The sequence below is a fragment of the Bombina bombina genome, chromosome 4 (assembly GCF_027579735.1).
Source record: "Bombina bombina isolate aBomBom1 chromosome 4, aBomBom1.pri, whole genome shotgun sequence".
NCBI classification, from domain to species: Eukaryota; Metazoa; Chordata; class Amphibia; order Anura; family Bombinatoridae; genus Bombina; species Bombina bombina.
In genome coordinates, this window is record NC_069502.1 from 605,997,930 (window position 1) to 606,016,808 (window position 18,879).

General features: G+C 38.9%; 1 protein-coding gene across 1 annotated transcript in view; it reads left to right on the top strand.

Moving 5' to 3' along the window:
- Nucleotides 1-12,056: 12,056 nt before the first annotated feature.
- CRYBG1 (crystallin beta-gamma domain containing 1) overlaps nucleotides 12,057-18,879 on the top strand; it is a 708,242-nt gene continuing 701,419 nt past the window's right edge. Inside the window, exon 1 of the mRNA XM_053710591.1 lies at nucleotides 12,057-12,983. Within this exon, the coding sequence (XP_053566566.1) occupies nucleotides 12,631-12,983 (353 nt within the window). The 5' untranslated portion in view covers nucleotides 12,057-12,630. The remainder of the gene's footprint in view (nucleotides 12,984-18,879) is intronic.

An 18,879-nucleotide genomic window follows, 5' to 3' on the forward strand; every position in this document is an offset into this window, starting at 1 on the left:
GCTATATTAGGGTTTATTTTACAGGTAAGTATTTAGCTTTAAATAGGAATAATTTATTTAATAAGAGTTAATTTATTTTGTTAGATTTAAATTATATTTAATTTAGGGGGGTGTTAGGGTTAGGGTTAGAATTAGCTTTAGGGGTTAAAAAATTTATTAGAGTAGCGGTGAGGTCCGGTCGGCAGATTAGGGGTTAATGCTTGAAGTTAGGTGTCGGCGATGTTAGGGAGGGCAGATTAAGGGTTAATACTATTTATTATAGGGTTATTGAGGCGGGAGTGAGGCGGATTAGGGGTTATTACATTTCTTATAGTAGCGGTGAGGTCCGGTCGGCAGATTAGGGGTTAATAAGTGTAGGCAGGTGGAGGCGACGTTGGGGGCGGCAGATTAGGGGTTAATAAATATAATATTGGGGTCGGCGGTGTTAGGGGCAGCAGATTAGGGGTACATAGGGATAACATAGGTGGCGGCGGTGTGAGGTCGGCAGATTAGGGGTTAAAATTTTTTAATAGAGTGGCGGCGATGTGGGGGGGCCTCGGTTTAGGGGTACATAGGTAGTTTATGGGTGTTAGTGTACTTTAGAGCACAGTAGTTAAGAGCTTTATGAACCGGCGTTAGCCCAGAAAGCTCTTAACTCCTGACTTTTTGCTGCGGCTGGAGTTTTGTCGTTAGATTTCTAACGCTCACTTCAGCCACGACTCTAAATACCGGCGTTAGAAAGATCCCATTGAAAAGATAGGATACGCAATTGACGTAAGGGGATCTGCGGTATGGAAAAGTCGCGGCTGGAAAGTGAGCGTTAGACCCTTTCCTGACTGACTCCAAATACCAGCGGGCGGTAAAAACCAGCGTTAGGAGCCTCTAACGCTGGTTTTGACGGCTATCGCCAAACTCTAAATCTAGGCGAATGTTTTTACATAGTTTAGGTTTATCTGGCTTCAGCTGTCTTTTTTAGTGTATCTAGTATCAGCAAATCTGAACCAATTGCACAGAATATGCCGCTACCTGCTCTATATATTGATATTCCCCCTTGTGGTTTGAGTTGCAAACATTTTATTTATAAGGTTCCCACGCTGCACTGCACAGGTGTCTGTATAAACACCTCATGGTATCCTAACCTACAGCTACTGTCTCCCTTTAAGATATTTTATTCTTATTTTATGCAAATGCTAATTTAACAGCTGATAAACTGTTCAACAAATTACTGACATCGCCCAAAGCAAAATTTCACACAGAGATCAATTGACAGAGAATTAAGTGTAGCAATATATATATATATATATTCATATAATATGCAGAAAAACTGTAACATATCTGCAATATGTCTCTCTAGAGGTACTGGATATCAGACACTTTTTTCAGCTTCACTAGTGCACAATGGACATACAAGTGAGTTTGGAAATATAATGCATGAACTTTCCACCTAATAAAGGGCTTGCTGGCTCAGTACTTTGTCTTGTTCACACAAGTTACTTACTTAATGCAATCTGTTAGCAATCTCTGACAAAATAAAGATGATAAAAGATTACATTTGAAATTCATATTTGCCTGTTGCATAATTAAAAAAAGGAAATATGCTACTACTGTAATTATTTTCTCATTGCTAAATATGCTCTATAGACTAAGTGAAGAGCATATCTAAGAATCAGCAATCATACAAGTACACTGACCAAGTGAAGACATTACCAATAACTGCTAAAAAAACTAAAGCACCTTTTTTAATTTTCTTTGCATTGCAAATAATGTATCTACAAAACCAGACTTTATCTACAAAATAACATATACATTAAAATAATGTACTAATACTAAGGTTTTTATCTACCTGAACTTTCCTTTTCTTTCATGTAATTAGCAAGAGTCCATGAGCTAGTGACGTATGGGATATACATTCCTACCAGGAGGGGCAAAGTTTCCCAAACCTTAAAATGCCTATAAATACACCCCTCACCACACCCACAATTCAGTTTTACAAACTTTGCCTCCCATGGAGGTGGTGAAGTAAGTTTGTGCTAGATTTCTACGTTGATATGCGCTTCGCAGCAGGCTGAAGCCTGGTTTTCCTTTCAGAGTGCAGTGAATGTCAGAGGGATGTGAAGAATATTGCCTATTTGAATACCATGGTCTTCCTCTAGGGGATCTATTTCATAGGTTCTCTGTTATCGGTCGTAGAGATTTCTTCTCCTACCTCCCTTTTCAGATTGACGATATCCTATATTATAAAAGGCCAAGTGTTTGTCTGAAGCCGTCATGCGCAGTAGAGACAAACACTTGGCCTTGAGATAGGGAGCGCGAGATACACAAACAGCTGTGAGGTCTGGGGAGCGCGAGGTAAGCTGATTGAAGCAGCCTGTGGCAAGAGATATGGAGCACGAGCTACTCAACAGCTGTGAGGTGTGCTGCGTGAGAAGCGGCCACACGCTCCCCAGACCTCACAGCTGTTTGTGGCCGACGGAAGCGTTGCGATGGGGGCGTGGCCGGGCGTTGCGATGGGCGTGGCCGGGCGGGTGCCGCCGCGATGGGGCGTGGCCGGGCGTCGTGATGGGCGTGGCCGGGCGGGTGCTGCCGCGATGGGGCGTGGCCGGGCGGGGTCCCGCGATGTGAAGACTTCAAGACAGAGCCAGAGAGGGAGCAGAAGAGGGGGGGAGAAGGGCCAAAGAGGGGAGAGAGAGCCAAAGAGAAGGGGGGAGAGAGCCAAAGAGAAGGGGGGAGAGAGAGCCAAAGAGAAGGGGGGGAGAGAGAGCAAAAGAGAAGGGGGAGAGAGAGCCAAAGAGAAGGGGGGGAGAGAGAGCAAAAGAGAAGGGGGAGAGAGAGCCAAAGAGAAGGGGGAGAGAGAGCCAAAGAGAAGGGAGGGGAGAGCCAAAGAGAAGGGGGGGGGAGCCAAAGAGAAGGGGGGGGGAGCCAAAGAAAAGGGGGGGGAGAGCCAAAGAGAAGGGGGGGAGAGCCAAAGAGAAGGGGGGGAGAGCCAAAGAGAAGGGGGGGAGAGCCAAAGAGAAGGGGGGGGGGAGAGCCAAAGAGGAAAAAGAGCCAAAAAGGAGAGAGAGACAAAGAGGGGGGAGAGAGAGCCAAAGAGGGGGGAGAGAGAGCCAAAGAGGGGGGGGCAGAGCCAAAGAGGGGGGGAGAGCCAAAGAGAAGGGGGGGGAGAGCCAAAGAGAAGGGGGGGGGAGAGCCAAAGAGGAAAAAGAGCCAAAAAGGAGAGAGAGACAAAGAGGGGGGAGAGAGAGCCAAAGAGGGGGGAGAGAGAGCCAAAGAGGGGGGGCAGAGCCAAAGAGGGGGGGAGAGCCAAAGAGGGGGGAGAGAGAGCCAAAGAGGGGGGCAGAGCCAAAGAGGGGGGAGAGCCAAAGAGGGGAGGGGGCAGAGCCAAAGAGGGGGAGGGAGAGCCAAAGAGGGGGGGAGAGAGCCAAAGAGGGGGGAGAGAACAAAAGAGGGGGGAGAGAGCCAAAGAGGGGAGAGAGAGAGCAAAAGAGGGGGGGAGAGCCAAAGAAGGGGGGGGGGAAGGGGAGGGGAGAGCCAAAGAGGGGGGAGAGAGAGAGCCAAAGAGGAAAGAGAGCCAAAGAGGAGAGATAGGGGAGAGAGCCAAAGAGGGGGGAGAGAGAGCCAAAGGGGGGAGGAGAGCCAAAGGGGGGGGGAGAGCCAAAGGGGGGGGGAGAGAGCCAAAGGGGGGGGGAGAGAGCCAAAGGCAGGGGGAGAGAGCCAAAGGGGGAGGAGAGCCAAAGAGGGGGGAGAGAGAGAGACAAAGAGGAGAGAGAGCAAAAGAGGGGAGAGAGCCAAAGAGGGGGGGGAGCCAAAGAGGGGGGAGAGAGACAAAGAGGGGGGAGGAGAGCCAAAGAGGGGGGGGGAGAGCCAAAGAGGGGGGAGAGAACAAAAGAGGGGGGAGAGAGAGCAAAGAAAGGAGGGAGAGAGCAAAAGAGGGGAGAGAGAGAGAGCAAAGGAGAGGGGGGGAGAGAAAGCAAAAGAGAGGGGGGAGAGAAAGCAAAAGAAATGGGGGAAGAGAGAGCAAAAGAGAGGGGGGAGAGAGCAAGGGGTGGGACCGCTGTACTGCAAAAAATGGCCCGTGTACACGGGCTTTAGTACTAGTACTCTTATATAACATTACCTCTACTGATTCTCGTTTCTATTTATGACACTCAAAGCTATGGTTGGGCACTTTATATGTAAAGTTCTAAATATATGTGTTTAAACTTATATTTGCCATGATTCAGGATAATCAGTATTCCTTCATTCAGACTGTCAGTTTCATTTTTTTGGGAAAATGCATATAAAATTTTATTTTTTCTTACCTTAAAATTTTCAATTGACTTTTTTTCAAAATTGCGGGCTCCCGGGTGCAGAAAATGCTTCTATTTATTGCGTCATTCTTGGCGCAATACTTTTTTGGTGCAAAAATGTTGTCATTTCCGGCGTCATAGTTGGCGCCGGAAGTTTTCACGTAATTGCGTAATTTTTGACGGATGTGTATTGCGGACTTTTTTTGGCGCCAAAAAATATGGGCGTCATTCTTGTGTGGGCGTTATACTTGGCCCCAAAAATGTGGTTGTCATACTTGGCGCCAGTTTTTTTCACATTATTTCAGTTTCACTTTTCAGTTGCTTCTGGTTTTCTAGAAGCTTGTTTCATTTTCATTTTTTTCCCATTCCTGAAACTGTCATTTAAGGAATTTGATCATTTTGCTTTATATATTGTTTTTTCTATTACATATTGCAAGATATTCCAAAAACTGTTCCTGTATCAGAAAATACTGAGGGATTCCTGATGACTGATATCAGTCCTACCAAAGCTAAGTTCATTTATTTTAATGTTATGAATGTTTATCTTTAGCTATGGTTTGTAATAAGTTATTATGATAAACTTTTACATGCAGAGTCCATTAGTATTTATGCATTATCTATTGCTATTCTTTTTACATCTAATGTACAAATATATTTAGGAATTTATAAGAATATTTTTCTGATTCTATTCTAAAGGCTTTGTCTGCCATCCCGCCTTCTAAATAAAAATTTTAGGTCTTTTTTAAACTTCTCATTTAGTTGATGAAGTTTCAAATGACCAACAACATACTGAATTATCCTTCTCTGATGGTGTTTTTTCTCATTCAGAATATTCTTCATCAGATATTGACACTAACAAATCTACTTTTTTATTTTTAAATAGAGTACATTCGTTCTTTGTTGAAAAGGTGTTGATTATTTTGGATATTTAAGTAACTAGTTATTTTGATTAAGACTAGCTAACATTTAAATTCTGCTTATTAACCTTCTGTGGTTTCTTCAGAGGTTTTCTCCAGTTCCTGATACTAGGGAATGGAATAGACCGGGAATTTCTTTTATTCCTTCTTTAAGGTTTTTTAAATTGTATCCTTTGCCGGCAGTTAGTTTTAAGTTTTGAGGAAAGATTCCCCAAGTTAATGGGGCTATCTCTACTCTTGCTTAACATACTACTATTCCTATAGCAAATAGTATTTATTTTTTTCCTTCAGATGGGAAACTTGTATCTTATTTAAGGAAAATTATTTATTTTCAGGTACTTTTTTTAGACCTGTAATTTATTTGACTGATGTTGCAACTGCTTCAACTTTCCGGTTGGATACTTTAGTGCAACAAGTATCGGATTACGATTTGTTTAGCATTGTTAAGTTGATCAACATGCTAATAATTTCATTTGTGTCATCATTTTTTTGATATTTTCGCAAATGAGGTTTAATCTATGTCTTTAGCTATTTTAGCTAGAAGAACTTTGTGACTTCAATCTTGGAATACTAATTTGATTTCTAAATTCCATATTTCTTTTCCAAGGTAATCAATTATTTGGTTCACAATTGGATTCAATTCTTCTACTGTTACTCTGGGCTTCAAGATAGAGCTCTAAGACTAAATCTTAAGCTTATATTAGTTTTTGTTCTTACTAAGGAACGGAATCCTATTTCTTACCCAAGTAACATGTTTATAATTGGAAGTTTTCTTCATTCAATTTAAGCCATTTAAAATATCAAAGTCAGCTCCCCAAATTTGCATGTAGGTGCGGTTCTTATTCCAGCTTAGCTGATAAGGGGCAGGTTAAGACTTTTTAAAGATTGTTTGGTTCAATTTGGTCCAAACTTCTTAGATTTGGGTACAGAATAGGATTCAGAGTAAAACCGCCTGTGAGAAGTCTTTTTTCTCTCTAATATATTCCAGCTATTCCAGTAAGGCTCACACTTTCTTGAAGTGTGTTTCAGACCTGTATGTATTGGGTACTTGTGAAGCGCGGCTGGTCACCCGTTGGTGCTCAAGGCGCTGCTCAGACCTGGAGTTTTCTGGGTTATTTATACCAGTTCCATTTTAGGAACAGGGTTTGGGGGTTTTATTCAAAACTATTCATTGTCCCAAAGATAGAAAATCTTTTTGAATTGTCATAAGTGTACCATCTTTTAGAATGGTGTTTATATGGTCTATTCTGCCTTTTAGTCAGTGAGGGCATTATTTGCTTACAATAGATGCATATCTTCATTTTCTGTTTTCATTCAGATTATTTTCATTTTCTGAGATTCTCTTTTTTTGACAAGCATTACCAATTTGATGCTTTTCCTTCTGGTCTAGCGACAGCTCTAAGGATCTTTTCAAGGTTCTCAGTGTTTCCTTATTTGGACGGTCTCGTGGTACTGGCTCAGTCTTTTCGTTCTGCGGAATCTCATATGATTCAACTTTTGTTGTCTCTTCAAGACATGGTTAGAGGATCTTTTTATCAAAAGCTCTTTGATTCCTCAGACAAGGGTCACCTTTTTTTTAGGTTTCCAGATAGTTTGTGTCAATGTCTTTGTCTCTAACAGACAAGTGACAATTGTATTGGGTTCCGTTTGTCGGAACCTTCAGTCTCTATTATTTCCTTCAGTTGCTATATGCATGGAAGTTTTAGGTGTCATGGCTGCAGCATTGGATTCGATTCCCTTTGCTCATTTTCATAGGAAACCTTTCCAGTTTTTTATGCTGAATTAATGGTGCAGGGATTCTAGGATATAATTTTTTATATCTTTGAATCCCAATGTTCAACTATCTTTGACTTGGTGGTTAGATTACAATCATATAGTTCTACGGGTCTCTTCGGTTCATTCAACCTGGACCATGATCACTACAGACGCAAGTCTTTTTGGTTGGGAGGCTGTCTGGGGATCTCTGTCAGCACAAGGGTTTTGGAAATCTCAGGAGGCGAGATTACCATTCGATATTTTGGAACTCCGTGCATTTCTCAGAGTTTTTCAGTTTTGGCTTCTTTTTGAAGAAAGAGACGTTTATTGTTTTTCAGACAGACAATGTCACAACTGTGGTGTATGTCAATCATCAGGGTGGGACTCTCAGTCCTTAGGCTGTGAAAGAAGTATCTTGGATACTTGCTTGGGCTAAATCCAGCTTTTGTCTAATTTCTGCGGTCCATTTCCCAGGTATAGACAATTGGGAAGCGGATTATCTCTGTTTATCAAGCTTTACATCCGGGAGAATGGTCTCTTTACCCAGATGTGTTTTTTTCAAATTGTTCAGATGTGAGGGCTTCCAGAAATAGATCTGATGGCATCTCATCTAAATAAGGAACTTCCCAGGGGCCTATTCAGGTCCAGGGATCCTCAGGCGGAAGCAGTGTATGCATTGACACTTCCTTGAAGTTACCAATCTGCCTATATTTTTTCGCCTCTGGTTCTTCTTTTTACAGTGATTTTCAAAATCATCAGGGAGCAATCTTTTGTGTTGCTGGTGGCTCCAGCATGGCCACACAGGTTTTGGTATATGGTTCTTGTTCGGATGTCCAGTTGCCAATCTTGGTCACTTCCATTAAGGCCAGACCTTATATCTTATCATTCGTTTTTTTCCATCAGGAACTCAAATTATTAATTTGATGGTATGGAAATTTAACGCTTAGTACTTAGTCATAGAAGTTTCTCTGACTCAGTGATTAATACTATGTTGCAGGCTCGTAAATCTGTGTCTAGTAAGATTTATTATCGAGTTTGGAAGTTTTACATCTCATGATGCTCTTCTCATAAATTCTCTTGGCATTCTTTTAGAATTCCTAGAATTTTATAGTTTCTTCAGCATGGTTTGGATAAGGGTTTTTGTCTCCAAAGTTCTTTGAAAGGACAAATCCCTGCTTTTTCTGTGCTGTTTTCACAGAAAAATTTGCTAATCTTTCTGTTATTTATTGTTTTGTTCAGGCTTTGGTTCGTATCAAGCCTGTCATTAAGCCAATTTCTCCTCCTTGGAGTCTTAATTTGGTTCTGAGGGCCTTACAGGCTCTTCCGTTTGAGCATATGCTTTCTTTGGACATTAAAATTACTTTCATGGAAAGTATTGTTCCTTTTAGACATCTCTTCAGCTAGAACAGTTTTTGAATTATCTGCTCTTTCTTGTGAGTCTCCTTTTTCTGATTTTTCATCAGGATAAGGTGGTTTTGCTGTCTTCATTTTGATTTTTACCTTAGTTGTGAATTCTAACAACATTAGTAGAGGAATTATTGTCCCTTTCTTGTGTCCTAATCCTAAGAATTCTTTGGAAAGATTCTTACATTCTTTGGATGTGGTAAGAGTTTTGAAATATTATGTTGAAGCTACTCAGATTTCAGAAAGACTTCTAGTCTATTTGTTATCTTTTCTGGTTTTAGGAAAGGTCAGAAGGCTTCTGCCATTTCTTTGGCATCTTGGTTAAAGCTTTTTAATTCATCATGCTTATTTGGAGTCGGGTTAATCCCCGCCTCAGAGGATTACGGCTCATTCTACTAGGTCAGTTTCTACTTCCTGGGCTTTTAAGAATGAAGCTTCTGTTGATCAGATTGCAAAGCAACGACTTGGTCTTCTTTGCATACTTTTACTAAATTCTACCATTTTGGTGTTTTCTCTTCTTCAGAAGCAGTTTTTGGTAGAATAGTACTTCAGGCAGCTGTTTCAGTTTGATTCTTCTGCTTATAATTTCAGTTTTTTTCATTATAAAAATTGAAACTTTTGATTTGGGTTGTGGATTAATTTTTCAGTGGAATTGTCTGTCTTTATTTTATCGCTTCCTCTCTAGTGACTCTTGCGTGGAAGTTCCACATCTTGGGTATCTGCTATCCAATATGTCACTAGCTCATGGACTCTTGCTAATTACATGAAAGAAAACAAAATTTATGTAAGAACTTACCTGATAAATTAATTTCTTTCATATTAGCAACAGTCCATGAGGCCCACCCTTTTTGTGGTGGTTATGATTTTTTTGTATAAAGCACAATTATTCCAATTCCTTATTTTTGATGCTTTCGCTCCTTTCTTATCACCCCACTTCTTGGCTATTCGTTAAACTGAATTGTGGGTGTGGTGAGGGGTGTATTTATAGGCATTTTAAGGTTTGGGAAACTTTGCCCCTCCTGGTAGGAATGTATATCCCATACGTCACTAGCTCATGGACTCTTGCTAATATGAAAGAAATGAATTTATCAGGTAAGTTCTTACATAAATTATGTTTTTTTCACTGCAGATTACAAAATATCTTATATTTGTGTCTCTAAATGTAGTAAAAGCATTGCAATATTCCCTGCATTCAGTTTGCTATTTCTGTCTGTATGGTGCTGACTAGGACATAGTCATACAGAAGAGCTAGTGGAAGAAAATGACAACCTTGCTGAAGTGCCCGGATTGTTACAATTACTAATTTTACATTATTGTTTTGCATTTTTAAGCTTACGTATATGAAGCATTGCTATGTTACTAAAATACCTGTTATGTTAACGTTATTTAACCTTTCATTTTATTTAAATGGACATAACAGTGCAAAATGAAAATGCTATAATATGCTGGAGCATTTTATTGTTGCACTAATGCTTGCATAAAACTATGTGTTTAACCACAACAATTTTATAAACTAAATTAAAAGTCTGCTCTTGAGCAGCAAAGTACTACTGGGGCCTAGCTTAATACATCAGGTGAGCCAATGACAAGAGACAGATGTGTGTAGCCACCAATCACCAGCTAGCTCTCAGTACTGCTGAGCATATGTATATATGCTTTTCAATACATTATACCAAAATAACTGAGTAAATTTGATAGTAGAAGTGAAATTAAGTGTCTTTATTACATGCTCTATCTGAATCATGAAAGTTTAATTTTGACTTTTATGTAGATAGTGTGAAGGGTGAAAATGACAAACAGGTTGACACCACATGTTCTGCATTAAATAATATTACTCTGTATGTTGTGTACAGAGGATACATAAAGAGACAGTAATTCAAAATTAAGCTTTCACGTTTTTGACCGAAGAAGCAATTTTAAACAACTTTGCAATTTACCTCTATATCAAATTGTCTTTATTCTCTTGGTGTCATTTGTTAAAGAGTAAACCTGTGTGGGCTCATATGACTTTAGCACTCTATGACAGCAATGTTTGTAGCAATGTTATACAAAGTTGCTGGCACCGCTGCTAAAGACACATGCAAGCTGATTAAGTCCCATGAACTCACCTAGATTTTCTCTTCCAAAAAGGATACCAAGAGAACAAAAGGAATAGAAGTCAATTTGAAATCTGTAAATTGCAAGCTCAGGCTAGACCAATAAATTTTAATTTTTCTCTTTACTGTCCCTTTAATACCATCATCTGAGACCGTGGCCGGACTTTTAGCCGACAGACACTTGGCCGACGGACACTTGGCTGATGGACATGTGGCCGACGGACATTTGGCCGAAACACAAGTGACTGTCAGATAACAGTCCGGCACGAGATAGATAGATTTGATAGATAGATAGATACATAGATTAGATAGATAGATCAATAGATGCAATAGATAGATTTGATAGATACGATAGATAGATTTGATAGATAAATAGATAGATTTGATAGATAGATAATTTCCCAGACAGAGAATTACAAAATGTGCGGCATGGGACCCATGGTAAGGTTCCCAGAGGCAGTTGCGGCGCCCGAGGCTCTGATTAGAACAGAGCACTCTGGTAACGCATCTGCCCTTGGCCGAAATCGGAACATTCTTTAGCTTTCTGTCTGTCAGCCAAATGTCCGTCTGCCAAATGTCCTTATGCCAAATGTCCTTCTGCCAAATGTCCTTCTGCATTTTGTCAGAGCACCATCTGAGACATATAGCTGTATTTCGGTGCTCTGAGAAAAGATCAAGTAATGTAAAATAAATTAATGTAAGATGACAATCCTGCAACAAAATCCAATTTATGTTACAAGTTACTTTCAAGTTTGAAGTTTAATTTCTAGTTACTTTAGTTAAAGTATTAGTTTTAAAAGGTAAGCTTTTAAATGTTTGAAAATATGGTATATTCTTTTATCTACCGATTTCATTAGAAGCGTTGCTGTGTTCTCTTGAACAGCTGTTTTAGTCCCTGTCATATTTGTTGGACAATATTTTCTTGAGATAGATTTAAATCAAACTACGTTGTAACATTTTACTACTAGTCAGAGTCCTAATTAAACGAAGTCTAACAATGAGATATACTACTCTGATCAAAAACGTATTTACTTCATTCTGAATTTTGAAATGCTCTGTTCCTTTCCTATTTTATGCTCTGGTTTATATATTTTAATAGTGCAATCACGTTACTATTTAATAGTTACAGCTTACAAAACGCATTACATATACTGTGTACACGGCTGTAATTCGATACGTCTACCTAAAATAGTGAAACTTGTCTCCTGGCTCCTAAAATACTTTCTCGGTTTGACCCACCCCCTTTATACACCTATCATGTGCCAGAAGACAGCTAAATGCTGTGTTATATGTTATATGGTATTGTAAGGTAACAATAACACCGCAGCACGTGCACGCTACCGGTGTGTGCCAGTTTGGCTCTCTAGGTTTTGCACAAAAAAAGTCACATGGTTTTCAGGATACTCTGCAATCCAGTCATTCTTGACTGAAGCTAAAGCTATTGTGTTATTTAGACAGGTCAGGCGACAAACTTGCTATATGGGTCAGCCTCATCGTGACCTGCAATGAGAACTCCTCCCAGCGTCCTGAGCACAAGGCGGGCAGAAGGGAACCTGAGCTTGTGGTCACGCCCCGTGCAGCAGCTGATTTTATACGCCTTATTTCCCCTGTCCCAGGCAGCAGCCAGTGAGCGCGGACACACAATGATCTGAAGGAGCTCGCAGTTCACCTTAGTGCTCCCTGGGCATCCACTCTGCATTGTCACCTCATTCTGCAAAAGGATCAGCCATGCAGTCATTATTTATTAATTTATACAGGATTATTTAGTGGTAAGATTTAGCCTCTGCGTGCAGAAGGTTTACAAATTATCAGCCTGACCGCTTGCAGTTAGAGTTTCATACTTTGGATTATTTGCTTCTACTTTGGCGGGACATCATATTTATACAACTGGAGATAGAGTCCACCTGTTGTGATACCTGCGACACATATATGACAGGTTGACTACAAACACATCTGTGAGAGCATAATCACTGCAGGAGCATCCTTATAACTCATGATTACTCTTTTTATACACACGAGGTCACTGTTGGCACAACTCCAGACACCTACTTATTTATCTGATTGAGCACATCTTCGTATTGTAGTTTACCAGTGGAAACCTTCCTTACATGATTACATTATATTAGTGGGAGAGTTGTCAGTGGAGCTTTATTGTCCCCCTGAGACCTTTAGGGTGTGTTGCTGTCTGCCACTATGGAGAAGGAAAAAAAGAGTGGCTTCCTAAAATTGGGGAAGTTATTTACGAAGTCCCGAACAAATGAACCTCAAAAAGTGGATAATGGGGATACCAAAGAAATATACCACCAAAGTCCCAGCAGGCAAGAGGAGGAGCAGGATGATGCTGGAGAGAGGAACCTACTAAAGGAACCTTCTTCACCAGTGGAAACGTTATCCCAGATGGAACTGTCTCTGCCAGCAGAGGACAACTGGCCTCCAGAAGGCAAGAAAAGGCCCTTTGGGAGCTGGAGACTGAAAAAAAGAAGAAGCTTGACCTCTGTCCCTATATCACCACCTTTATCTCCTGAACCTACTGGTACCAAGATCAGGTATATTATGCACTTCCATCCTCACAGTAATACACACTTGAAATAAAATATATCATTTGTAAAAATTTATTTTAGCTTTCCAAATTGTATTTATTTTTTATTTATTTCATATTCTTTATTGAGGTTTTGTACACAGGGTCACAAAATATAAGCTGTAAGGTAGACATTTACAAATCAGCACCGTATTCCAATAGATCCATTTCAAATACACATTAGTTAAAAACTAACATAGATTTCATATCATGAACTCAGAAATATCGGGCATCGCGGATTTACCTCTTCCTGCATCTAAACAAAGCCTCATGTGGGCTATTAATTAACATGTATATCTGAAATACCAGGAGGTCATTACATTATCTAAATTATTTTTTACTTTTTGTTTAGTATGGACATTAGGAATCCGAATTCAGTCCTAGGAAAACTTATTTATTTTTGTCTTTTTGGAGTAATAGGGACCATTTTTTGTATGTTTAAAGTTACTATTCTTTCAGTAGGCTTTGCACACACAACCTCATCCTCTGCTTCATTTGACAATGTTATCTAGAGGTTTTCACCTGTTAGATTTGCCCATCCTAAGACTCAAGAGCCACAATATGGCCCGTCAGTGCTTTCTGTTTTGCTGTTCTTTCATCCCACACAACACATATACTTGTTTCCATATATAATACTAACAACTCCTTCCTATTGTCTGTCTTCTGCCAGCAAATTTGCTTGCATTATTGATAGGCACTTACCTGACTATACAATCAACAGTATAAAGTTTGCATATAAATATTTATTTTACTTGATACCATTTGTTATGTTTATCCCCTGGCATTCTGATTGCAGAAAATAAAAATCCAACTGGCACTTTATATAAACCTTTGGGCATCTTGGCAAATACTTTGGCCAGTATCCTGCAATATATTACTCATATAGGAAGATAAATAAAAATGAATCATATTATCAGTAATATGTTATGTGGTCAGACCATTCAGACATGTATAGACAGGTGTAAGTCTATAACAATTGTAAAAATCATAGAAACTAAAATTCTCAGCATTTCTCAACACAGATATTAGTTCCCCCATATTTTGACAACACTAGTTAGGCATCTGCATTTCATTAATCACTTCTAGTATAGTTTGTTTTCAATAACATAATTCAGAAGAGTCTTGTGAGTTTTAAAATGGTTTACAACTGGGTATAAGTACAAAGTAGCGTCTGTATTTAATGTTCTATCCCACTGTACATTATTACAGATGATTACAACATTAAATAATGGATTATATTCAGATTCCCAGTATTATTGTTCTGTTTTTAAGTAAGCCCCAAAGCAAAGATTATTCATAAAACTGCATTCATATTGTACATAAGCTCTGTGTATTTCAGTGAAGGGTCCAGAGTTGTAATACGACAAAATAACTAGTATACATATTCAGGTGGATGGCAACATGGGGATCACCCCTGAAGTAAGATTACTTATAAATAATCTGTAAGAATGCAATAGGTAAACACTCTGTTTATTTGTTTCACAGCTTTAATTACAGTCATTGGGCACGTTAATGTTCAATACAATAAGTGTTGGGAGGCAGTTGTGTTAAAGCCAGATATTTTATTGTTTGGCAAGGGTTGTGCCAATGAGAAAGTAAATAGAACACATTCACAAGTGAAAGCTGCTGAAGCGCGCATACTGGTTATATAATCTTTACGTCCTTTCATACGGTGCAGATAACTTAGGTGGTCTACTGGATTTTTGTCCATGGTATTCACATTGTGCTTTATTGTACTGGTATTTTAGTAGGAAGCATCTCTGTGTGCTGTAACACTCACATTGTGTATGAATAAGTGATAACTTATTGTGTATTCTTATAGGTCTGAATTTGTTATTACCAGTTATTAACATTTCAGTATGTACGAAGATGGACCAATTTATTAGAGCTGCAACAACTAATCGTAATAATCGATTATGAAAATAGTTGTCAACGAATATCATAATCGATTAATCGATTAGTTGGTTTGCAATTAGTTGGTCTGTACACAACACCAGCTGCTTCACTCCAATGAGCTCCTGTACATGGTATTGTGTTTTATGGTTATGTCCTTAGCCTAAAGGACGTCTACAGACGTCTACTTTTCACTTTTTCAGGACCGTATACGTTTACAACTACCCCTGGCTTATGTGCAACCCAGATATAATAGTCATCATTTAGATTGTTTATATTAAATTTGATGATTTGGAACTATGCTTTTCATGATATAGTGCCAAGCTTGTTGTTTACACCTTGCCCCTAGATTGATGGGAGTTATTTAAATTGATGTGCACTATTATCTGTTTGCACAATTATTAGCGTATTGCTTGCTATTGCTGATTATATGTACTGTATAAATAAATGTGTAAGGCTTTGTCCTGTTATTGATATACAGTCCTTAGCGCTTTTGATTTTGTTTTTTATTGTTTTTTTATATTTTTAATAAATTGTGATAATATGTACCAGATTCAACCTTTATAAGTATATATTAGTTATTTGTAGAGCGGACTAGATATTTCCCCTAACCTTATAGCTGGTTATTTACCATTGCATATAGATATTCAAGATATTTTTATGTTAGAATGAAGTCAAGGGTTACTTTATTGAGAGGCCCCTTGCCAAGGTAGAAAACACTTAGCATTGGTGAAGAGCTAACAAAGATAAATATCCCACTTTGGTGAAATTGGCAAAACCCTACTTATACACCTCAACAGCCTTTTCTCTGCTGCAGGAAATATAGCTGCAAACAGAGAACCAGCCTTAGCCAGAAGCATGTGGACATGTTGAGATTTTTGCATTTCAATGCAAAGTTTCTGAAAGAGTGAATAACAGAATGTTATTAACAGTGATAGTCTAACTCTTTCTAGTTCTACCACTTGTGCTCTGCTGCTTAAAAATTGAAGAAACAGTTGTGTTAATTTAAAGTTTTAGTCTGAAGTTTATATTTGTAACACTCATTATGTGGATTTTAATTTAAAACATAGAAAACTATTATTGATTATCTTTTTATCCGATTAGTCGATTAATCGAAAAAATAATCGGCCGATTAATCGATTATGAAAATAATCGTTAGTTGCAGCCCTACAATTTATATAATCCGTTTTAGTAGTTATGAGTCAAAGCTTTTCTTCTGCCTTTGACATGCAGGCAATAGCTTATTATTATTGTTATTAGTTAATAATAATCATAATAATAATATTACTAATTGTAATGTTTCAGCATATTCTACAGCACTATAAAAAGGGTACAGATCAGGCAGGGAAGAGCAGATTTACAGAAGGATTCCTAGAGCTTGCTTGTGTATAGAATGATACATTAGTGTATTTCTTCTGTGGCTCCTGTAGGTTTGTCAAGCAGTAATATGTTTTTGAGTCCTACTATTTTTTTTTTACACCTAATTTTGTGTCCACTAATTCCCGGGCTGAATGGTTGTGGCTCAATTATATAGGAAGCAGCAACATCCTGGCCCCTGGTGTACTGTGAGCTGTGCTCACTTCAGTGGCAGCAGTTTTGTGGAACTATAAAGCCCAGCAAGAGTAATGGCTTCAATTAGGAAAACATTATATAAAGAAGAAACCAATAGCATACAAAGTAAAAGCAGTAGAGGAAGGCTAAAATACTGTGAGATAATCAAACCCTGCCTTTTTTATGGCATTTGTGTACTCTTGCAATAAATTAACACAGCAGTAAATTATGAGAAAGTCAAGGCTAAGCACTGTCATTTTGTTAGAAAAACAGCAGGAATGTATTTTGGCCTAGGTAAACAAGGCACTTGCCTAGGGAGGGAGGCAGGTGCCTAGGGCAGCACAAAACCTAAAAACGCCACTGAAAAAAAGGCATTGTTTGTAGTATCTTATCTTATGACTTCTTATGAGGCCAATTACAGACCGGTACATAGCAGGGTTAGGCATTTCAGCCCTTTGCACTTCCATTGCACAGACTTGAAATACCTACAACTTTCGGAATTAAATTACAGGAAATTATATTTGTTTTTTATTTAAAAAAACAACATAAATTATTTCATGTCAGTTTTTAAAAACTTCCCAAGATGTTTGAAATACTCCATGAAGTCACATATTTTCAAGAGCCATTCACAGATCCTACAGTATGTGCATCACAAAATGTACTAAACTCAATTGTTGTTCTAGAATGAGCGAGTGGGTTGACATTGCTATCACATCAATGTGCTACTCAGGCTTTTGGCTAAATGTGAAATGATCCCAGATCACTCATGGGGACATGTATCAAGTTTGCATTTGCAGCTTATGAGACCTTGCTGTGCGGTGAGCTATCCTGCAACTACAATCAATCACACAGGAGCGCCCTTGTCCAATCTTAAAGTTTGCCAAGCAATGCTGCATAAGTGACGATTGTGGACGTACAGGTTCCCTGCTTGAGAACATGTCCTAATGCAGCTTGATAAACTTTCCTTTTGGCATATTTGAGCATAAACTCTGTAATCCTTTTTGTGACACAGCTATATTGACAAGAATCAGTGATATCCCGTTCTTTTAAAAAGTATGCCAATAGTGTGTAAAAGCATGCATATTGAGAGCCACTAGTGTGACTATGTGACATATTTTTAGTATTTCCCAAATGTTAAACAGTAATTCGGTATATAGATTTGTTTTATTTGAATTGAGAAAGTCCAGTTTCTAAAATCTAAAGTCTAAGGGGCCGATTTATCAAGCTCCGTATGGAGCCTTCAGACTCGCCGGAAACAGAAGTTATGAAGAAGCAGCGGTCTAAAGACCGCTGCTCCATAACTTGTCCGCCTGCTCTGAAGCCACGGACAGAAATCAACCCGATCGAATACGATCGGGTTGATTGACACCCCCTGCTAGTGGATGATTGGCCGCGAATCTGCAGGGGGCAGTATTGCACCAGCACTTCACAAGAACTGCTGGTGCAATGACAGCATTGTCTATTATAGATATGAACAGATTATTCTAAAGGGATTATGGGTTATCAGTGTTAGCAATGTTACCAGCAAAAGATTCCATATTAGTTACAGCTTGTGACCGCTAGTCACACTAGCCCTATATTGGTATTAATATCTATATGGCTGATATGCCCCCAGGTTGTAGTATTAAAAGCGGTAAATAATACAAGCTAAGTGCACGGTTTAGAGCCAGGCTGCCTGGTGTATATACTAAATAATAGCCACTAGTTCCACTGCAGTTTAATAATTCCCATAAATTGCTGCTTGCAAGTAATACAAATAGCAAACTAGAGAGCTCCCATCAGCTCACTCCCCTCCCTTGACATGTTTCGCCGGGTTTCCGGCTTTTTCAGTAGGGTCTTATTTGAGTGCTTACATAGTATCACTTCTTTGGTCTAGTTTCTTTAACTGACATTTAGTGAACACTGTATGCATACCCATTTCCTAAATTATCTCTTCCAAGTGTTATAAGAAAGCGTATTACCTTTCCAAGTGATATTTCTAGACTATGGAAAACTTATGCATCTATTTTTGGAAAGTTCAGAGTGTAAAGTCAATGTATAAAGTCATTCCTTGTTCAGTTTATTTTTACAATGTAATGTAAATTAACATGGAAACTTTCTGTCTTAAACCTTAAAGGAACAGTAAAGTTAAAATGACCCTTTCATGATTCGGATAAAGCATCTAATTTTAAACAACTGTTCAATGTACTTCTATTATCAAATTTGTTTTGTTCTCTTTTAATACTTTGTTGAAGATTAAACCTAAGTGGGCTCATAGGACTCCAGGAGAGTGCACATGTCTTTAGCTGTCTATGGCAGCAGTATTTGCAACTTTTTATTTTAATTTAAAAAACAATGTTGCAAACACTACTTCTATAGACTGCTAAAGACACGTGCACTCTCCTGAAGTCCTATGAGCCCTCCTAGGTTTACTCTTCAAC